This window comes from Osmerus eperlanus, chromosome 13, assembly GCF_963692335.1.
Source record: "Osmerus eperlanus chromosome 13, fOsmEpe2.1, whole genome shotgun sequence".
NCBI classification, from domain to species: Eukaryota; Metazoa; Chordata; class Actinopteri; order Osmeriformes; family Osmeridae; genus Osmerus; species Osmerus eperlanus.
In genome coordinates, this window is record NC_085030.1 from 7,197,502 (window position 1) to 7,218,768 (window position 21,267).

The window sequence follows — 21,267 nt, forward strand, 5'->3', positions numbered from 1 at the left end:
TTCCAGCAACCTTCTCATACATATACAACATTAAAGGAAATACCAACAGTAAAAAAACTCTTAATATGCTAATAGAGACTTTTTTGACATAACCCCTGAGGCCTCCCTGTCTGTTTAAAGGCTGAGATAAGCTAGTGGCACAGTGCTGAATTACATCACTTGTATATGGTCCTTTACACTTGCTTTGTAAAGTCAGATCCAATTAGAGAAATGGTGGAGGTGACCGTGTGACCGTCGCTGGCCCTTAGAAAACGATTTTGCTTTGATTCAAACGCGGCCAGAAAGAGCCTGGGGTCACTCCTGCTGCTCTGAGACGAAAGCTACCGTTTGGTTCGCTTGGGCAGCGAGCTGTCAATGGGAGATGCATGATTCAACAGGCCGGCCTATCAGAAAGAGTGTTACTCTTCTGGTGTTTGGAGCCTGTCTGTAACAGAGGCGTAAATCCTCCAGTTGCTGCTCCCTTAATGAATAACACTGGGATAAAATGACTAAGCAGCCTTTGCATTTGAAATTGAACTGTGATTCCTGAAAGCTCAGGAATGCTTTCAGGTTACTGGCAAAGGCTTTGACCAGGACAAAGCGTCAGATTCTATTTCACCCAACCTAGGGGTGGGGGCTGGGGAGGAGGGATGTTGAATTACTGTTGCAGTTGAGGAGATCTGAGGAAACTGAGGGATGTGGTTAAAACGTTCTAAACATCTCCTTCAACTCTGACATACTCTACCATTCCCATGATTTTTGCCCCTGAAGCTCTCGGCTAGTTTCCATCTCAAACCTCCTCATTCCTTTCTGCTGAGCCTAGGCAGTGGACTGGTCCATGTCCAATGTTTGATGTGGAGGACATTTCTCATCAACATAAACCATGCTGAAGGTAACAGTAGAAATCAGGTCTCTCCACTTCATGCTGCAGACCAGGTCAAACCAGCTGAGGACGGATGGTTTAACGGAACGTTTCACACAGAAACACCTCTGCTCCCTTTACCTCCTCCCCAGTCTCATCCCCCCTCCATCTCTCAGCTCGAAATCTGTTCGTCCTCCAGGCTGCCAAATGACCAGATAACTACCATATGGCTGATCCGGGCTGGATTGAGAGAGATGGTAATGTTACAGTAAAAAACTGTAATGACATAAAGCGCCTCAAACAAGATCAAATTAGAATGGAATTAGAGCTTCTTTTGGTGGTTCACAATTTTTCTGTGCCACCTACAGATAATAGTCTCCTGTTCTTTTCTCCTAAAATCACACCATCGTACTTTGAATGTTAAGCTGGGAACAACAGTTTATAATGTTTCTATATCTACGGAAGAGAAACATTTGCAGGGTCTGCAGGCATGTAAACTGTAACAGCTTTGGCAATTGCGCTGTACAAACAATATTGTCAAGAAGTCAGGAAACAATGTTCAAGTTAAAAATTATTTCTGAAGTTTTCGAAGACAGAAACTGTTGATAAATACAAAAGAATTTGAAGCTGACCATTACACGGCAGAAATACAGAAGTGATTCAGCGTCTCCAGTCCTGCAGGGCGGCCATGTTCCCCAGGCTGATAGATGGAGGGAGAAACTCATCACAGCGCTAATTGTTTATCTCCCCTCCAGTGTTGTGTCTGGGTGGTTGAAACACCACAGCCATCTTTTCTGATCATGTAGAAAACAAACAGGGTTGTAAGAGCCCAGACAACCTCATTCTTTCTCTTCAGACCAACCCCTACAACTAGGGATGCACTGATAACAAAAGTCTTCTTTTCTTGAACTGCTGGCCGATTCATCGGTGCATCCCTACCTACAACTCCTGCAGCTTTAGAAGTAGCAGAGAGATGATACAAGGAAAAGCACTAGTGAAGGTAGCATTAGTTAGCATAAGTGTTAGCATGAGCAGGCGGAGGACTGGAGCCATTTGTTCAGTGAGAGTGAAGTCCGTGTCCTCTGGCCCTCTGAGCTTCTCAGATCCCATATTCATGTATTCAGGATGGAGAGAGCTGAGACACTGCAGCAGCCCAGGGCTCTGCAGTCCCGAGAGGAAGGATGGAGAGAACAGAGAGGATGGAGAGAACAGAGTAAACAAGACATGGAGGAAGAGAGAGGAGGGTGGTGAACCCTAGCTTCATCTCTGCATTGATGAATCCATCACCACTGAAAGGCTGGGGTGTGACAGCTCCATGCAAACTAGTGTCAAAGTTAAACTAGCGTCAAAGTTAAACTAGCGTCAAAGTTAAACTAGCGTGTGCTCATGACCAGAGTGGAACCACACAGTCCCTTTCACTGCATGAGTTCATATCTTAGTTACAGACATTGTTTCCGTGTAGTACAGAGTGGATCCAAACACAGAATCTAAGATCTGTAGTACTGTAAAGGTTAAATAAAGTGCCAGCTTTCTAGAACACAGCACACAAACACAGACCATCCATGTGTATATCCATCTATAATGTAAACAGAGTAGAAGTGAGACAAATTAAATATGTTCTGGTTAAACAAAATATGGACCTGGAATTACTGGCATGCTGCATGTATTAATAAATGAATCCATGCAGCATATGGATCTTCATCCATATGCATACAAATCACGTCAGTACAGACACACACATTCACATTCTCTGCATGTGCTCCATCACAGCAGCCATGAGAGAGAGAGAGAGAGAGAGAGAGAGAGAGAGAGAGAGAGAGAGAGAGAGAGAGAGAGAGAGAGAGAGAGAGAGAGAGAGAGAGAGAGAGAGAGAGAGAGAGAGAGAGAGAGAGAGAGAGATTCAGGTCTGACTGAAGCCTTGGACTCCCTGGGGAATACAGCAGGAAAGGGCTCTTCACAGCCTGTTATGCAGATTCAATCACCCAGCTCTGTCATCATGTCATACACATAACACACACACAGACACACACACACACACACAGAAGTACTCAGGACAGCACTGCAAACTCTCAATGTCACTGCATCAGCAAATCTAGCTATACAACACTATAACACACTGCAGCTCCATGAAGATAATGAGCAAATATTAAAATCGATGCATGTACAGGCAGCTGAAAGACTGATACTGCACTGAAGACTCATATCAATACATCCCAGTTGAGGGACAGACAAAGACACTGTGTGTGTGCGTGTGTGTGTGTTTGTGTGTGTGTAAGTGAATGTGTGTGTGCGTGCGTGCATTGGAACTTTGTCAAATCAGTCAGTGTCTGTGGTAACCCTGTCTGTCACCTCCTGCCTCCTCTGTCAAAGAGACAATCACATGCAGCCGTAGATCTGAGCCACTGAGAGATGAGCTTACAGCCTGGCTTTACAGAGAGCCGCGAGGACATTCTCCACACAGCCACAGTTCTCTGGGCAACACAGACACAGCCATATATCTCTGTGGATTTCAGACACAGCTTAGCTCTGACAGGTTGAGTAGCCCATTACTTTGCTTACTTTTAAACTGCGCTCCCCATGCCAACACCTGAGAAGAGTCCAGGACCCCCAAATCATGGAGACGTACAGTAAAGTACAGTACAGTAGGCTATCACATATGAAAGTCAAACCTTCTCCTGTGATCTATAAAGGGCATGGGTCACACATGCACTCTCCATGAGGGCATGTAGTCCCCAAAACGTAATCTTCGTCTTCAGCAGCACCACTGGTATCGGGGGAGATTATGTCTTTGAGGTCCACATATCTGCAGTGTTCTAACTAGCCCTCACCACACGCCAACCCTCCAGCCCTAACACACACCACACGCCAACCCTCCAGCCCTAACACACCCGACACGCCAACCCTCCAGCCCTAACACACACCACACGCCAACCCTCCAGCCCTAACACACACCACACGCCAACCCTCCAGCCCTAACACACACCACACGCCAACCCTCCAGCCCTAACACACACCACACGCCAACCCTCCAGCCCTAACACACCACACGCCAACCCTCCAGCCCTAACACACACGCCAACCCTCCAGCCCTAACACACACCACACGCCAACCCTCCAGCCCTAACACACACGCCAACCCTTCAGAGCTAACACACACCAACCCCCCGCCCCAATACACACCAACTGGGGACAACACCAACTCTCCAGTGCTAACACACAGGCAGGCAGCTGACAAATTAAGACAGCGGGAGAATGTGGGGCTCCACAATGAGGTTCATGGAGCAGGAGAAACCCCTTCTGGAGGAGAGAGTTTCCGCTCACAGTCTGATCCAGGATCAGACATCTAGGCTTAACCCCCCCACACTCGCACTGTTTGTCTGAAATGAACCAGAGTCAGAAATTAATCCGTGAACAAATATACACAACAACAAACACACATACGCAGCTAGACACCGACAGCACACTGTCTTTTCAATCTGGCAGCAGACGTGGCATGAATGTGCACATGAACGGTGGTGTAGAACCTCTACACTGTGCTGTCAGGGCAACGCCTACAGCCATCATATGTAAATAAACATAACTTGACCAACATGACTTCCCTGTCGACCTCTGCCAGTCCTCCACACAGGGGAGAGACATCACACAGGAGTTGTAAGCCTTTGCATTCTGCTACTCCCACCCACACGCAGGGTACGCACACATGTGCACATACAAACACACACATGTGCACATACACACACACATATGTGCACATACACACACTCAAATCCACTTGGAGAGAGCTTTCCTGTTCAGTCTTTCCAGAGATAACATCTACATTCCTCGTCATGGGAATCATTAGCATTGTACTCAGCATTCCTCCCCTATTGCTCACTAAAGCTTATTGCACACAAGATTAAATTGGAGAGAGAGCATAACAATTACGTCTGCCATGGCTAGAACTGTGTACCGATGTCTCTTCATACAATATAATTGTCTTTGGAACAGACGTGACAGTAAAGTGGTTTATTTCATTCAGAGTTTGAAAACTAGGCTCTGGAATGGAGTCCCAAAGTAAACAGTGGTTTTCAAATGAGAAATGTTTGCTTCAATCCAACACAGCTGCATGGAGTGGTCCCTGATACAGTTATTCATCCAAAGCTTTTCATCTATGTGTGTGAGTGTGTGTGAGTGTATGTGTGTGTGTATATGTTTCCGTTGTGCCATATAGTTGGATTGTGTGGGTTAGAAGTAGGAGAAGCCATACAGCATGGACCCTGAGGCTCTGCTTACTATTGGATATTTCACAGCCAGACGTCCTACAGAAACACTCAGATAGAGGATGGGGAGGAAGAGAAGACTTGACAAGGAACAGATATAAACAACCCTTAAGAATGTTTGCTAATGAAAGGATGGCATCGTGTTGAAAAATGTAGTGACTCCATTTTACCAAGCCCAAGGCAGAGGCATAATAAAACATTGAATTTACTCCCTGCATTTCCACTTAGGCCTGTCTAAATGGGTCACAGCCCATCAATGTACAGCTCAGTACTGGAGGGCTCTGTCATACAAAGTGTTGAGTGGGCAGGAATTCTATTAAACTTAACTCACTGTTATTTGTTAGCTGTTTAATAGTTGGCCTCATGTCAACCAATAAAACGTCAACTGAAGTTAAATATTTGCTTAATTATAAGAGTGCGAGGGGGTGAGTTTTATAGTTGATTTTAATAGTTATTCTTATTAGTTTGAAGTGTGAAAGTTAATCACCCTGTACTTCATAAACAGTTGCAGTGTCTCTTAGGTAGATAAAAACAGACACTCATTAGAGCTGGACTCTACGGCAGCAAGACACTGTGTTTGGGGATTTAGACGAAGGGTAGTTTAAAGTTTGAATGGAGTAAACATCCTGTCAGCAGTAATGTGTGGGTGTTGGAATCTTACAGCCTAAATAATTATGCCCAACACATGCACACAAAAGTACACATACACACGCATACATACAGTAAAGGAATTTGTGTCTCCTTGTGTGGGGCTTGTTCTCAGTCTCACTAACAGAGCGCCAAGCCCTAATGAGATGAATCTATCCATTAGGGTTGTTTAACGAGGGTAAATCCACGTGGCTGCTAATTAGTCCTGGCTCTGTCTGGCCTCCTCAGAGGGCGGGAAGACTTCACCAGAGACACCAGAGAACATTAAAGGAGCTAAACGTGCTCTGCTCCAGACGCAGCAGATTGTCATCATGTAGCCGTTGTTCCATCATGAGGCTGCTTCCTTCTGCAGCAGGGCAGCTGGAGGGCTGAGGGGAAGCGTGTCTGTCTCTCTGCTGCCCTCATCATGATCCTCCCCTCTGGTGAGGGGGGAACACACCACGGAGGCCCTCCGACGCACCACAATCCTCCCTGGAACCTCCTCTGGTGACCCAGAGCTGCACCCACACGTAACACTTTGTGACAAACTAACAGAAACCGAAACCCCACACATTGAACCACCTGCAGTGTCAACACGTGCGTACATTCCTGCACCCACCGACAGTCAAGGTAGCTTTTCTATGAAGTTTGTCTATACACCGAGTCAGAGTCACTGCTGCAGTCCGTGAAAAGATTGTGGAAACCAGTCCTCTCCCTCTCTTCTGCTAAGATGACTCATCCGGCACAGGAGAAATATGATAGGCTCCCGTAGAACTAGTCCTTACATGACCACAGACTCCATCATGAAAGGCATTGGAAATTAACTAAAAGACAAGCTTTCGCACTTAGGACAAAAACAACATTGAAACCTTTGAACGGTAGTTCAAACTCCTAGGTTGAACTACCGTTTTTTACTAAACAAAATGAAGGGCAATGAACTGCAGTGTATCGCCATTCTATAAAGCTTATGTCATGCACCCTATTCTCTATCTACTTGACATGTTGTTTTGAACCTTAATTTACATTCCCACTCATTAACTTAACATTTGATTGGTAATGATGCATAATTAGATTACATTTTCAGAACCGTAATTAAAATCAGCTAAATAAGGCTCACTGTAAAGAGGCCTATGCTTAATATGATCAACAAAGTTTCAGGTTATAAAGAGTAATCCATTAAGACAACCAAGTCATTTAGATTAATTGAAGTCACCGAGACAGCAGAGAACAGAGAGCAACACCTCTCTGCCTTGAGGGCCTCTTCACTCAGCTCCTCTTAATGCAATTCATTAGAGGCTCTTTCTTTAATTAGGCAAACTGTCACTGATTAAAACTGGACACACACAGACACACAATTCCATACACAAAGACATACAGAGTACAGAGATGCACACAAACAGACACAAAAAAGACACACACACACACCTGTCGAGCATGTCACACGTGAATCCCACAGGTCTTCGCCTAAAGGCAAGTAAGAGTTTTGATTGGCTAGCGATGCTGGCACGGTAACAACTGCACCCAGGTGTGAGAACTGCAATCCCAGCAGAACACAATCCCGAGGTTCACTCTCACCCTGCCGGATGTCGGAAGCTAATGAAAACACAAAAAAACACCTTCTTCCATACCACCCTAGCGGGCTTCAAATATAAAGGATTAGAGTCAACCACCACTCAGTCTGTGTTTTCACTGATAAGCAGCAGTGTAAGGACTTCAGAATTCCTGGCAGTACTTGAGAGTAGAGAGCGTTTCTGCGTACCTGGAGGCAGGCTGGGCCTCTTCCTCTTCTTGCTGTTCTCCGCTCCGTTCTCCAGAGGACAGTCGGACACCAGCGGGCCGTTGGAGCTGCTGAACTGCAGGGGCTCGTTGTTGATCGAGGGGTCGAAGGGCAGCGTGTTCAGCCCTGAGAGACACAACACAACAAACGTGCTGTTAGACACAGTGGAGCTCTTCTGTCAGCTGCAGCGTTTACATACGTCACTCCTGAGACTTCATATCTAACACTTGCTGTTGGGCGGTTGAAGGTCTGCCCAGTATAACCAGAAGAAGAAAATACATTTCATACAGAACTTCAACCAAATCATGTGGTACACTTCTATCCCTGTATGTTCCTGTCGAATATGAACAAAAATGGGATACTGTACACAAAAGACCGAAAAAGATCCCCCCCACACACACACATACACACATATACACACACACTTAATAAGATTCTGTCACCAAAATAGACAGAAGGTTCAGGTGCAGAAGTGGGCCAATCTGTCAAACAGCCTCAGGCTTAATAGTTTCTAAAAACATCTTATATCCCTCTTCCAGTCTTTGAGAGCATAAAGCTCTACAGAGATTAACTCCATTGAATTATGGAAACAATAATAAGGTGGATAGTGCCCCAAATCCCAGGAAAGAATAAACACATTAAATTGTGTTCTGAGTCTAATCTATTTGAGATTTTCTGGTCCAAAAATAAGAAAAGGACATTTATTATTCAAAACGAGGTCTGCAACTTTTCTCATCAAAAATGAATCTCATGTCTAGGTTTACACTTGTTTGTGTGAGTCTTTATGTGTTTTTTGTAGTTGTAGTGCAGTAAAGCGAAAGGGAACAAGAGAGAGAGAGAACTGCATATCAGTATTCTATTGTTGCAGCCACATTTCCATCACAATAGGAAGCATCTTGTCCTCAGTCATCAGGGCTTTCCACATGAAGAGAGGCGACGGGTAAACAACGTGGTCATGAACACCACAAACTGTCGCAGGAAAAGGGCAGAATCGTCTTTACTCAAACCCAGGGAACTCAACAGGGAAAGGGGGCCTGTAAATATAGATTTAAACAGTGTTTTGGGTTTGAGTCTCATAAAAAGAGAGTGCGGTCTGTAATGATGTTAAGTGTGATATTGCTGAGCTCTGTCTTGAAAACATCATAAACACACCTGGAGAGTGCTCACACACCTCCCCTGCTCCTGCTCGCTCCTGTCATCACCATCAGCATCCATCTGACAGGATACCAGTGTTTCCCCTACCATTATATTAGGGCGGCACCCCGCCCCCCCAACGGCACCCCCCGCCCCCCCTGGAAGGTCAAGTTAATAATAATTTTAATAACTTTTTTTTTAGTTTTTTATATATATTTTTTTAATATATATATATATCGCCCGATCACAAAATAAGTAATTTAAGGTTACCTTTCCTATAAAACAGGTCTATAGCTTGCTCTTTTATTAAACAAACTAAATGGCCTTATGTTATTTATCTTATTTACACGACGGCGTGTCATTTACATTTAGTCGTTTAGCAGACGCTCTTATCCAGAGTGACTTACAGTAGGTACAGGGACATTCCACCCGAGGCAAGTAGGGTGAAGTGCCTTGCCCAAGGACACAACGTCATTTGGCACGACCGGGAATCGAACTGGCAACCTTCAGATTACTAGCCCGATTCCCTAACCGCTCAGCCACCTGACTCCCATTTCTGTCTCTACATGGTCGCCGCCCCCCGCCCCACCCAAAGCTGTAAACCTAGGGGAAACACTGGATATTCCTTACTTTTCTCTCTCTTTCTCCCTTCATCTCATTTACACCTACAAACCCAGTCCGTCTCTTCACCTTTATCTGCCTCCTTCTTTCTCTCTCTACATGGTATATATACAGTATTTATATATTTAGATTAGATGATGTGCCTATGTGCTATTGGCGAGAATGTGTGTGTGTGCGTATGTGTGTGGTCCAGAGCCAGTGTGTCTTTGCTGCGTCACTGCCTCTGCCTCTCTCATCTCCCTGTGGTCCTCATGTGTCTGCAGCCTGATGGATGGTCTGTTTGAGCTTTCACATCTGGACCCAGCCACAGCTCACAGCCACCAGGAGGAGAGGGGGGAAACATCCCTCCCATGACCAACGGAGAGAGTGAGGAAGACAAGGGCGGAGGGCAACCGAAACAGCAGAAGGGGGGAGGAGAGCCGACCAAATGGGAAGAGAGCAGAAGGAAAGGAAAGGAAGGGGAGAAGGAGGAGAAAGAGAACCAGGAGAGGAGAGCAGAACCAATGGAGGGAATGACAGCACAGTAAAGAGAGTTAAAAGAGACCCAAAACATCAAATAGAAGTGTGACGGACATGTACGGAACAAAGCATCTATGAAACAGCCACTCCAAGGACGGAGCCTGTTGCACATTAGAGCAGTACGATCAGAGAACAGTAACAACAACACATGCACAGTAAAACCAGACCAGAGGTACACTGGTTCAAACACTTTAGAGAGAGGAGAGGCGTGTGGAGAAAAGCGCAGTCACCAACTGAACTATGAAGTCATTAAAAAGCAATCAGCTCCCTGGAAAACCAATGTATATACTTTATGCCTAAGTGCTGATGCTAGTGAAAGCAATAACGCTATCAGCTAACACCTTAACAATGACATCCAAACTACTGCTGAGGCTATAGGTAGGACAGTAATGCTGCAGTAATGCTGAGTGAGCATTTGAGTTTGGATTGTAAGCATTGGATCACGGCACACAGTAATATCAGAAGACTGTGAGAAAGATACATGGAACCTCAATGCTCTAAGTCCTTGAGGACATAAAGAACAGGACAAAGAGAAAGGGAGAGAAGGAGAGAAGGAGAGGGGGGGGAATAAATTCAATAGTCGATGGAGAGAGTAAAGGCATTCCGAGAACAGGGTGTGTGATCACAGTGATCTCATGAAACCACAGAACAGAATAATAACAGCTCCAACTTCACTCAATAACATTGATTCAGCCCTGTGTGTGTGTGTGTGGGAGGGGGGGAGGAGGGAGTGCAGGTGTGTGTGTAGGTGTGTGTGGGCAAGTGTGTGTATTGTTTTGAAGTATTCAGTGTTCAGATGCAGTGTCGGCTAGCCTGTCACAGCACCCCGAATGGTCCTTGTGCAAGACTGGGAGAACATACAGCTGTTAGAGAGACCGTGTCTGGCAGGAGGGTTAGAGCAAGGGTACACATCACAGTCAAGACCACAATGAACCCTTCACACAGGGTCTGGATCATGGTGGAGGAACTTCTCTCTTTTTCCTCCTCTCACTTATCTGTCTATCTCTGTCTCTAACTTTTGCTCTCCATCAGTTTTTTCTCTCTGTCCCTATCCCTTTCCTCTTCCTCTACAATTCCTAACAAGAGGTACTGTTTCTTCCCGCTTCCTAACTTACTATATCTGACTGAATATTTCTATCCGATCTTTATAAATAATGCAGGAAATGAGTGCCTGCATGTGAGTGCAAGTGAGTTTGTCAGTGTCTGTGAGTTTCGAGGTGGTATGACCGTGAGTCAACCATTAATCTTGCCAGAACAGGAAGAACAAGTGAAGGCGTCAATTAGAGTGTTCATGTGTCTGCGAGGGGAGGATGACACACAACCAGAACACATCACTGACCTCATGAATTGGATTTGCTTGTCTTTGACTTTTCCGCTCCATTACAAAGTAAAAACTGTCTGTCATCTCCATGGACTTGTCTTATTACCCAGCAGAGTGTCGACACAGCACTTCCACCTAGTGTGTGACTGGAGAAGATTCCTCCCTCAGATTCTGGAGGTCAGGTAGACAGCTGTCTCTAGACGCTGTCATTTATCCTGCCTACACAGCCCAATAGCACATCCATCATCTCCTGAATATTAAGCAAAGATGCAAAAAAATCTAATTTCCAATCAGTCCAGCTACCGAACAAAACAACTCGCAAAGCCAGACATTAAAGATTTCCTTTTTCCTAAAAAAAGTCCTCACTAGTATGTGTGTAGTAGAAGGAAAACCTTCCAAAGCCGTAAATAATCAGAGGAGGCCAGAGAGCAGACTGATCTGTAGTCTTATTAGGGGATGTAGAGCAGAGGCTCTTCACACACAGCATCACACTGGCTTTGGAGTGCTGTCCCCAGTCTAAACAACTCTGAATAATATCTGATTACCTGGCCTTGCTGAGACCCCAGTGTCATAGGTACTGCTCTGGTGCTTACTGATGCTGTGAAAAGGCTGGTTAATGTGTACTGTTATGATCCATTGGAGGACAGAAGGTGATCTCTTCTTTCTGCTGATTTTATTAGATTATTTGAAGTTGTTTGTCTGTGGAATTGCTCCACAGGGAGTCATGCCTTTGTGGTTATCAGCAGAATGAAGTTATGCAACCCTCTGACCTCTCTGATTGTGTGGTGTGACAATGCATCACCTGAATCGCCTGATTCCTGCCTTGACAACAACAGCTTCCTGCCAGAGATGGAAACTGTCAATAAGGGTCACATTCTCTACCCAGAAGTCATTAGTGACATGGCCCAGGGGTCATTCTAAACCTCAGAGACTCAAAGTACATTTGCTGAGAAATAAACAGCACAAGGTTGTCTGTGATTGGTCAAGGTCAGGAGACCTGACTCTGGTCGTGGCCTTTGTGTTGACAGTTGGCTCGTCAGGTGGCCTGGTCCTAAATTATCCTCCGCAGCTATGTTCTAGCTATGTTCCCTATAACACCAGCACTGCCAGCAGCTATGCTAATGCTTGGAGGGTGCTGATGAAACCCAGTCACAAGGCCTACAAGACTGAGCAGGAGATGAGAGCCAACAGAGATCAGGCAGACAATGGAGGGGGAAAGCTCTATTCATAGTCTGTCCAGCAGCCTGGGGAGATGTAGCACATTAGTGGGGCCATGGACATTAGAACACCATGCTGACTATGTGGAGTGATGGATGCTCTGGGCAGATGGGTAAACAAGGTGACTGACTGACTGCTCCAGCTTAGCACGGCAGCACAAGCATGCTAGTCTGCTGGAGAACTCTCGTAAGGACATTACCTGAGCTTTTCACTTGGTGTATTTATAGAAGGAGAGAGCAACATTGCATTCCTCTTCCTTACACAGCACTAATGGTCGAGCGCAGTGTAACAGCTATCTTCCACTGTTCACGTCAAAGTAGAAGTTAAGGCATATTTAAAGGCTTATTTCTGTTTTCTCAACTCTTGGCATTAAAAGCACAGCGACTCGGAGCACACAAACACAGTAGTCTTCACATCAACAAATCTTCAATCCATCAAAGATTTGTCCTAAAAAATACTCTGGTTATGAATCAGGATATTTGGCTCTAGATGCACAAACACACACGGTGTTTGGCCAATCCCAGCACAGCAGGTTCTTTATCGAGTGTGAGGACCAAAGTGGACCTGAAAGAGAACATGCATCAATAGCTCCTCAGTTTTCCTCTACAACACCTGCCAGTGTTGAGGATATGAAAGGCCCCATGTCCAGTCTGGGAACCAACATACCATTAAAAAGAGGAAGAGTGTTGCTAGAGGCAAAGACACGACTGACCAACCAGAAACTTACTTAACATGACCTGACTGTGGTCTGACTGATTTTATAAAGTTTCAGAGGAAAAGTTCCCTGCTCTCCACAGACTTACATGGAGTGGAGTCAGTTGGCTGAGCGGTGAGGAAATTGGGCTAGTAATCCGAAGGTTGCCAGTTCGATTCCCGGTCATGCCAACTGACGTTGTGTCCTTGGGCAAGGCACTTCACCCTACTTGCCTCGGGGGAATGTCCCTGTACTTACTGTAAGTCGCTCTGGATAAGAGCGTCTGCTAAATGACTAAATGTAAATGTAATGTAAATGTTACATGATTGATGCATATAAAATCCTACAATGAAATCAGTTAGACGTTAGGAGTTGGAGAAGAGACATTTAGGCTTCAATTTTGGCCTCAAGGTGATTTCTCTGGTTCTTCATTCCAGCTCACTACTGAACACAGACAGACACAGAATCACTGAGTGGAACAATGGGTTCAAAACTTATTTGGGCTGGTTTTTCTTTAGTCTTCAAGGCCTTCCTCCGTCTCCTCTTCTAACTCTCCCTGTCCTTCTCTTTCGCCCTCTCCCCCACCATCACAGGCCCTCCTACACATTTCAGACATCTAAAACGGCCCTCATCCTGCAGAATGCCGTGGTGACAAATATCAATGGAGGGAGTTAAGATGGCAGCCCAGTGATGAAAGGAAGGGATTGGCTAAACCCTCTGAATAACAGTACTAAGAGCTGTTAAAAGACTGTGACTGTGGCCAGCTGAGAGAGGAAAGGCCATGCAGAGTATTGGTGTACGGGGTCTCACTGTAACCAGTGGTGACAGGTATCCGTTGGTGACGGCGCTGGCTGCTGCAGTTGCTCAGTTTGACTGTTTCCATGGAATCCACTGAGGAGCAGGACAGAGTGAAGGTCTCTGTTGGACAAGCTGTCATCCATGCATTCTACAGCCCAGCAGGATGTGGGAAAGACACTCACACTCTCACACACACACTCACACACACACACACAAACACACACACACACACACACATGCTCTATGCACATGTGCACACATACACTCACATATGCGTTCACACACACAAGTGCCTATGAGCTTACATACGCACACACATACACGCACAAACACACACACAATCCATCTCTCATGTCCCTCCTCTGGATCTCTCCCAGACACATGCACACCTGCATGGCAGCAGACACCCCCCCATCTCCTAAGACAGCCATGTTGATGTATCAAGCTGACACCTTTTGTGTGAAAATAGGCTTAGAGCAAACACAAAAAACAACTGCAAAAACAATTGGGGAAGATGTCCGAGTTATATTCAGAGTTGCAGGGAAAATGTTAAAGATCATCACACCGTTATGTTCCAAAGTCAAGCCAAAAAACAATGAAAAATTGAGGGAATTCTAAATATCTTAGAATGATTTGATAGTTTTCCTTCTTACTGAAATGAAGTACAATATCACTAAGAGAAAAACTGATCGCTGACAGCTTCATTCTGAGCCACAAGTGGTTTCCAGTGAATTCCCCAAAAAGCCATTAATAAAGGTTAATAATATGAAGAGAGTGGTATAAAAAAAACTCACATTTTCACTGCTGGGATTTGTTAAAAGTTAATCAATTCCCTGCTGAAGATGTGACATTTGCGAATAGTGCTAATTTCTCCAATCTCCTTGTGTATTTCCAGTTTCACTTGGCTTGGCACTAAATATAGCTATATTTTGCTCTTCCATAATGAGGCAAACATCTCTCTTTTTCTCTCTCCCTCCCTTTCCCTCTCTCGTTCTCCTTCCCCCTTTTCTCTCCTTCTCTCTCTGCAACATGTGTTCTGGTTGGTGTCCGGGGTTATCTGACAACAGACTCGGCCACAATAATGTCATCAGTATCCATTATATCAGTGACAAGGGTAGAAATCCTCATCAGCCACTTCTGTCATTCCTACATGCCTCTGGGGATCCAGTGAAGGTTAATTTATTTAAATCTCTCATCCACTCATTTCAATTCCATTAAACAAACTAATGAATCTTTGGTCTGCAGTCTAATCAGCTGTCTACTGTCAAAAGCTGTCATCTCTTTAGGAACACCGTGGCTGTGTGTGGGAACATTCACGCTGATGGATAACAATGATTGTGCATGTGTGCGTGTGTGTCTTTGTGTGTGTCTGTCAACAAACAGAGAGCTCTGCATGTGTAACTCATGACCAACCTTTCAAATTACACTGTGTAGAGGACGATAAAGTCTGGAGGAAGAAAACATCTCGACTGCTGATTCTCCCCCTGGACCTCTAAACCACGGCCTGTCACCTCTCCCCTGAACACTAAACCCTGTCCAGATAGAATGTGGAAGCAGCTATCTCATCATGATATCAGTACATGTAGTCATTAAGTCCTGATGCAAGGAGACCTTGAGGACATGTTCTGCATCATTATACAGCATGGAATGTCAGGGTTATGCCAGCGACAGATGTTCCTATGGATATGACTGTGACAAGGCTACCACGTCCGGTTAATTGTCGGTGAAGCCATTTGGAGGCTGTTTCAGATGGTTTCCAGCTGATGTCAAAGTGCCTCTTTGGTTCCGGTGGTCAGGCTGATGGGAGAGGCTCCAGAAGAGGACAGAGGAGTCAGAACCTTCACAGCCAAGCTGGTTGTGATGGGTCTCAGCCACGACATGCACGACATGGGTGATGCACAGGTTCCATGTCCCACCGACGGCTCATTCTCTACTCAGGCCTGAAGCACTTCTCCGGCCCCACAGGTCTGCTCCGGTTCTGCTGGCTTCGGTTCAACCATCTAAAACAGCTCTGGACTCAGCTAATTTGAGAGGGGAAGGAGGGAAGGTGAGCAGAGAAGTGTGTGTCTTCAGGGGCTGACACACTCCCAGAGCCAGACGCTGCTGTAATTTACGATGAGCAGTCTGGAATAACAGCTGGGGGAATTGAGGCATGCAGCGCTCACCCTGTGACAGACAGCATGCAGCGCTCACCCTGTGACAGACAGCATGCAGCGCTCACCCTGTGACAGACAGCATGCAGCGCTCACCCTGTGACAGACAGCATGCAGCGCTGACCCTGTGACAGACAGCATGCGGCGCTCACCCTTTGACAAACAGCATGGAAGGGAAAGGTGGGTGCTGGGATTGTCAGGCGCAGTGTTGAGTCAGGAAATGCCTCCTGATTTAGACAGAGCTGCTGGACACTGCCTCAGACACACAGTGGACCTTTTAGGACGACAGACATACAACACCAACTCACACCATCTGCCATTCAAACACTCCATCTCTCTCTATCCCCCCTGCCGTCTTCCAGTCTCTCTATCTCTCTCTCTCCTGCTGTCTCCGCTGGTCAAGAACGTCCACTTTGGAGGAGGTCCAGAGGTAAACACTGCTGTCAGACTAATGCTCCTCTATTATTTGCATTGCTCCCATTCACTGTTAACACATTTTAGGGTTGACTGTAATGGAGAGAGCAAGAGGTCAGACAGAAACAGAAGCCATGTGAGCTTTCATGACAAGCTGTCATAAGATGCCAGTGTCATGGTGACAGAGGCTCAACATTGTCAACAAGTGCCCTGGCAGGAATTTCTGGCAATAAAAAAGTATTCTGACACAATAGCATCGCAATTATCACTGGAAACATGACTGAAAAGCAGCCTGGTATTTTATGATGCCAGATGTATTTCTATCAATAGTGACTGCTAGGACATTTTCAATACAGTTTTCATCCAATCACTTCATAAGTTACTGCTATTAATTGATATCAAATAAGGTCATTTAGCATAAATTAGACAATTGTCTTTCTAACAACCAAGTGAGCATGTTTATTTTACAGAGAAAAGACTTCTGGTCTGTTTGCACCGTTACGACTTGAAAAATTGATTGAAGCTTTGATTATGATCAACCTATATTTTGTGCTCTACTCTGATTGGTAGTCCATTGCTGGTTAAAAGTGATTCGTATTTATTCGAATGATGGTAATCTCCCCTCAATTGTCACCTGAGAATGGGATGGGATGCAGAGATAAAAGGATGTTATTTGGTCCCCAAGTATGTGCAGGTACATTATCGGAATATTGTCCGTAGAGAAGAGTTTCCCAATAATGAAAGGGACGGTAAAACATACCTCTGAACAAATCAGTGAGACTGAAGGTGATGGCTACACAGAGATGAGATGGGCAGGATCCGACAACAATAAACACAATCACATCAAATTGTAGTGGTTTTCATTGCAATGCCAACCCCTTCAACAGAAAAAAGCGCCATAAAACTTACAAAGCAACAATCTTTCATTGTACAAAATACAGCATACTGATTGTTTTTGTATTAATTACATAAATCTCCCCCTTTTCCCTTGTGAACTAATTAATGCCTCTTCTCAGTGAACCTGTTGGAGAGGTTGCCTGTTTACCATCATATCAGTCTCTGTGACATCCATTTCTCTCCAATCCTTCAATTGAAGAACTGTCTCTTGGTTCACTCTCCATGGTGAGGATGAGTCTGTGATTGAATCGGTCTCCAAATGAATCAGCTCTACAGAGCGATTGCGTAAGGGAAAGCCTTCTGGTTTATCTCCAAAAGCCTTCTTTCAAAAAGAGAAGCTTTCTGCTTTGAAGCTATTTCAGGATACAGTTACTGTATAAGCCATGGGAGACGAGTAGCCAGTTGCCTGCTTGTCATTCTCCATGAGTGCGAGTTCTCCAGTCTGGGAGTCAGGTCCTCACTGTGGGGGATGATGCTGACCCCTGTCTCATCTCATGCTGGAGATACTGTCCATCTGATTAGGCAAGACGCCATGTAACAGTCCCTGGTCCATAGCTCTGTCTGTGCATGGCGACTTGGCCATGTCTGTTCCTGCTCATTCTCTACACACAACGTAATCATCCGTCCCACCAGCTGCCAGAAGATCACATGAGACTACTCTACATGAGACAGTGCTAATGTATAAATCTTCGTGACAGCAAAGCTCAATGTCTATTGCCTTTGTTTTTGCAGTGGAGAGAACAAGGATTCATGTTTAGGGCAAAAATTATTCTGTTGAGTGCAGGAGGATTTCTTCTGAAAGGGCAGGGGAGGAATTTAAGTGTGTTCACTTCCGTGCCTGCCAAATGGATATCCAACGAATAAATTTAAAAAGCATACAAAGTAGGGCAAGAAAACTCAGTTTCTAAAAAAACAGTATCTACTCTCCACTTCAGGGGAGCTGGGAGATGGGAGTGATGGCAGTGAGGTCACTGTGGGTCAGATTTAAATGCACGCTCAGTGCACACAGCAGTAAATTGATCTGATTTCAGGAAAGTCTTGTGTTAGGATTAATACGTAGTGACACCAAGCTCATTCTGAGTCAATCTGATAGTCATCATCAAGTACAACTCTCATTCACTCCAAAATCTTTGACTGAAAAAAGACAAGAGACACTTGTTATATAATAAGTGAACTGAATTAGGCTTTGTCATCCTCTAGATTTCTATGCTCCCACCTAAGGCAATACGGCTTGAACAGCTCTTTCTGACAAAAGGTTGAAAGGCTGAAAAAATTTGAGAGCATGTTTGTTCTGATAGCTGATATAATCTTTTAAATCCTCCGTGGTCTAAATTAGGTGTATAAAGCACTCCTTGTAGCACTCCAGTGAAAACCTGTCACAAACACACAGCTCTCTGGGCTTGAGCAGTCCCAGTCCTCCTGCAGAGACTGGAGCTCTCTCTGCTCCCTCAGTCCACCTCTTCCTTCTCTGGTTCTGACCCAGTAGAGGACTGGTGTGCCACAAACTCAGCATGGAAGGATTGTGAGGTCTAATAACCATCTGTGGGGCTCCAGTGGAGTCAGTTATGCATTCCTAGCTGTTGGACTTTCCCATGTTCCTGCTTGGGCATCTGGGTAAGTTAAAATTAAAACATTTAACACAATGGAAACATTACATTTTCCCACCAACTTCAGTCCTCTGCTTAATGAGTTATGGCGATGGGAACTATTGAACCAAGACGGGAAACGACCTTTCCAGACAGGAAATGGCCACTTCACAGAGGCCATAACAGTAAAGGACAAGGACAATTATCTTGTTCATAGATCACAATTTAGAAGCTCTGGGAGAGGCAACCAGGCCTGCAGACTCTATTCTGCCACATAATAGAGATCCCTGCAAAACACATCCACTGCTCTCCTGACATCATAAAGTTTATAATTGGACAGCCCACCATTAAAAATGATGAAATGTATGGAGCTGATGAGAATGATATGATGCTTCTCTATAGTGCACATCCCGAAGAAACTGTTATGAAACTTGAGAAGACAGAAGATGTTCCTTCCACGGTCGCTGATTTGGATATACAGTACAGATACAGATACAATTGCAATCAATGATTTCACATGAATACAAAGTAAGACTCAGGCTCAAGAACAGGCTGCTGACATTGTACAAAACGTTTTTTGTGGGGGCTTGTAGAGTAGAGTAGCACTTTCTTGATGCTCAGGAACACAAGCTTGTTATTGTACCAAGGAGTGGCTTCTCTAAGGTTCAGTTATGTTATAGTCCCTCACAAGTATTCCCTCTGTACCCAAGAACAGCTGGCCTGGGTTATTTCTGTGCGCTGGACCAAAGGGGACCACTAATCCTGTTTGAATAATAGGCCAGCCACCCACAGTCCCTGTGCCCACCAAAGGATACCATCAAAGCTCAAATAGAGAGTCCACTGTCACTATCACAATTCAGTTTGGGTGACATCCACAGCAAATTCCCTTTTGGGCTCACTCCACAAAAATGGTTGCTTGGATGGAATGTCAGTTTAGTTTTTCTAGTCATATCGAATATTAAATACTAGATAATGTCTTTCCTTCTGTAAGCTTGAACATATTACTTTTTATTCACTTGAAACAAGAATGCCCAAGGAACCAAATCAGTGGGTGGTTTGAGGATGAATAATGACTGCACTGGTATTCTCTAAGGCTTTTCAGCTTGGCCAAAAAGCTGTCTGAGATTTCCTTACTAATTTATCGCAAATTCTCAGCAAATTCTCACTTATGAGGAATTCTACAGGGAGGTGGAGACACTCTAAAATGTAATTGAAGATGTCCTCCAGTTCATTCCCTGCCGCACGGTGTTAAAAGCACACCATAGGAGTTTAGGAGATTGTCGGTGCAAATGAATGCAGAGGCTGATTCATGTAAGAACCCTCGACTAGAGGCCTCTCTGCTTCTTTATGACTATTATAAAGCTTCCCATCTACCTTAGTGCTGGGCGCCGGCGAAGAAAGTGGGAGATTTAAAGCCAGCCGCTACCCCCAACAACTTGACAAGGCAAGGAGGAAACAGAAGGAGCAGTCTGTCCATCTGGGACTGAATTACCAAATTGGGGTGTCACCGCTTTAGGAGAGTATCCCCCTCTCACTCTGGCACACTGTCACACTACCAGAGAAGTCCCCAGCTTCATACAGACCCATCATGGGTCACAGAAGAACACTCTCAGTTATGGATATTGATATATGAAATGTATTCTGTATGAGGACTACTCAAGTTTATGAACTTTACATTCTGAACTTTACAACACTAACTGAAGAAGGTGGCGTAAACAAACCATAGGGGGTCAGAATCGAATGGACAAACAAACACATAGATTATAGCGCATTGTGTTCACAGTCTAGGCAATATATCCCAAATGTATAGCCAATACCAAGAAAGTGGACCAGAGAAGGGAGAAAAGGGGGAGAAGGGGTATATAACATGTTTTACTAGGGCCTATATAAATGCATTTAATGCACATAAGAGTGTGCCAACAGCAGTGGAAGAGTCAATTTGAAACCAACCCAGTCTACTGTAGTAAAGGAAAAATCTTTATACTATCACTGGGACAGAGTAGTTCAATCATTCAGGCAATGAAACTACAACACATACAAGTAATACATGATTTTATGTCTGTGAATGATAAGAATGAATAGATACATGTACTGCATTTGGGATGAGGAGATTGTAACATAACATCATCAAGGGAAGCCAAGTGATGTGACATGATTGCTGTAAAGATTACTAATTTTGAGGGTGAACCTAATGGACAATGAGGCCTTCGGCCCTTCAGCCTGTCATGAGAAAAGAAAGGAACAGAAGCAGTTGGCATCTAGCGCCGGCTCTTGTTTTTAGAAGGGGTGCTGAGGCAAAAGCTAAGATAATTAATAGTGACAAAAACACTTCTAAACTAGAGAGGGTACAATTTCTGGGGAAATTGTAGGGTGTGCTTGCTTGCGTCGGTTGCACAGGGGTCCGTTTT

At 44.8% G+C, this 21,267-nt stretch overlaps 1 protein-coding gene across 6 annotated transcripts in view; it reads right to left on the reverse strand.

Annotated features, from left to right (window-relative positions):
* Positions 1-21,267, reverse strand: part of LOC134033054 (ecto-NOX disulfide-thiol exchanger 2-like) — an 81,141-nt gene that overhangs the window by 46,537 nt on the left and 13,337 nt on the right. For all 6 annotated transcript variants that reach the window (XM_062477174.1, XM_062477175.1, XM_062477171.1 and 3 more), the window contains exon 2: positions 7,487-7,630. In XM_062477174.1, coding sequence (XP_062333158.1) covers positions 7,487-7,630 — 144 coding nt within the window. The remainder of the gene's footprint in view (positions 1-7,486; positions 7,631-21,267) is intronic.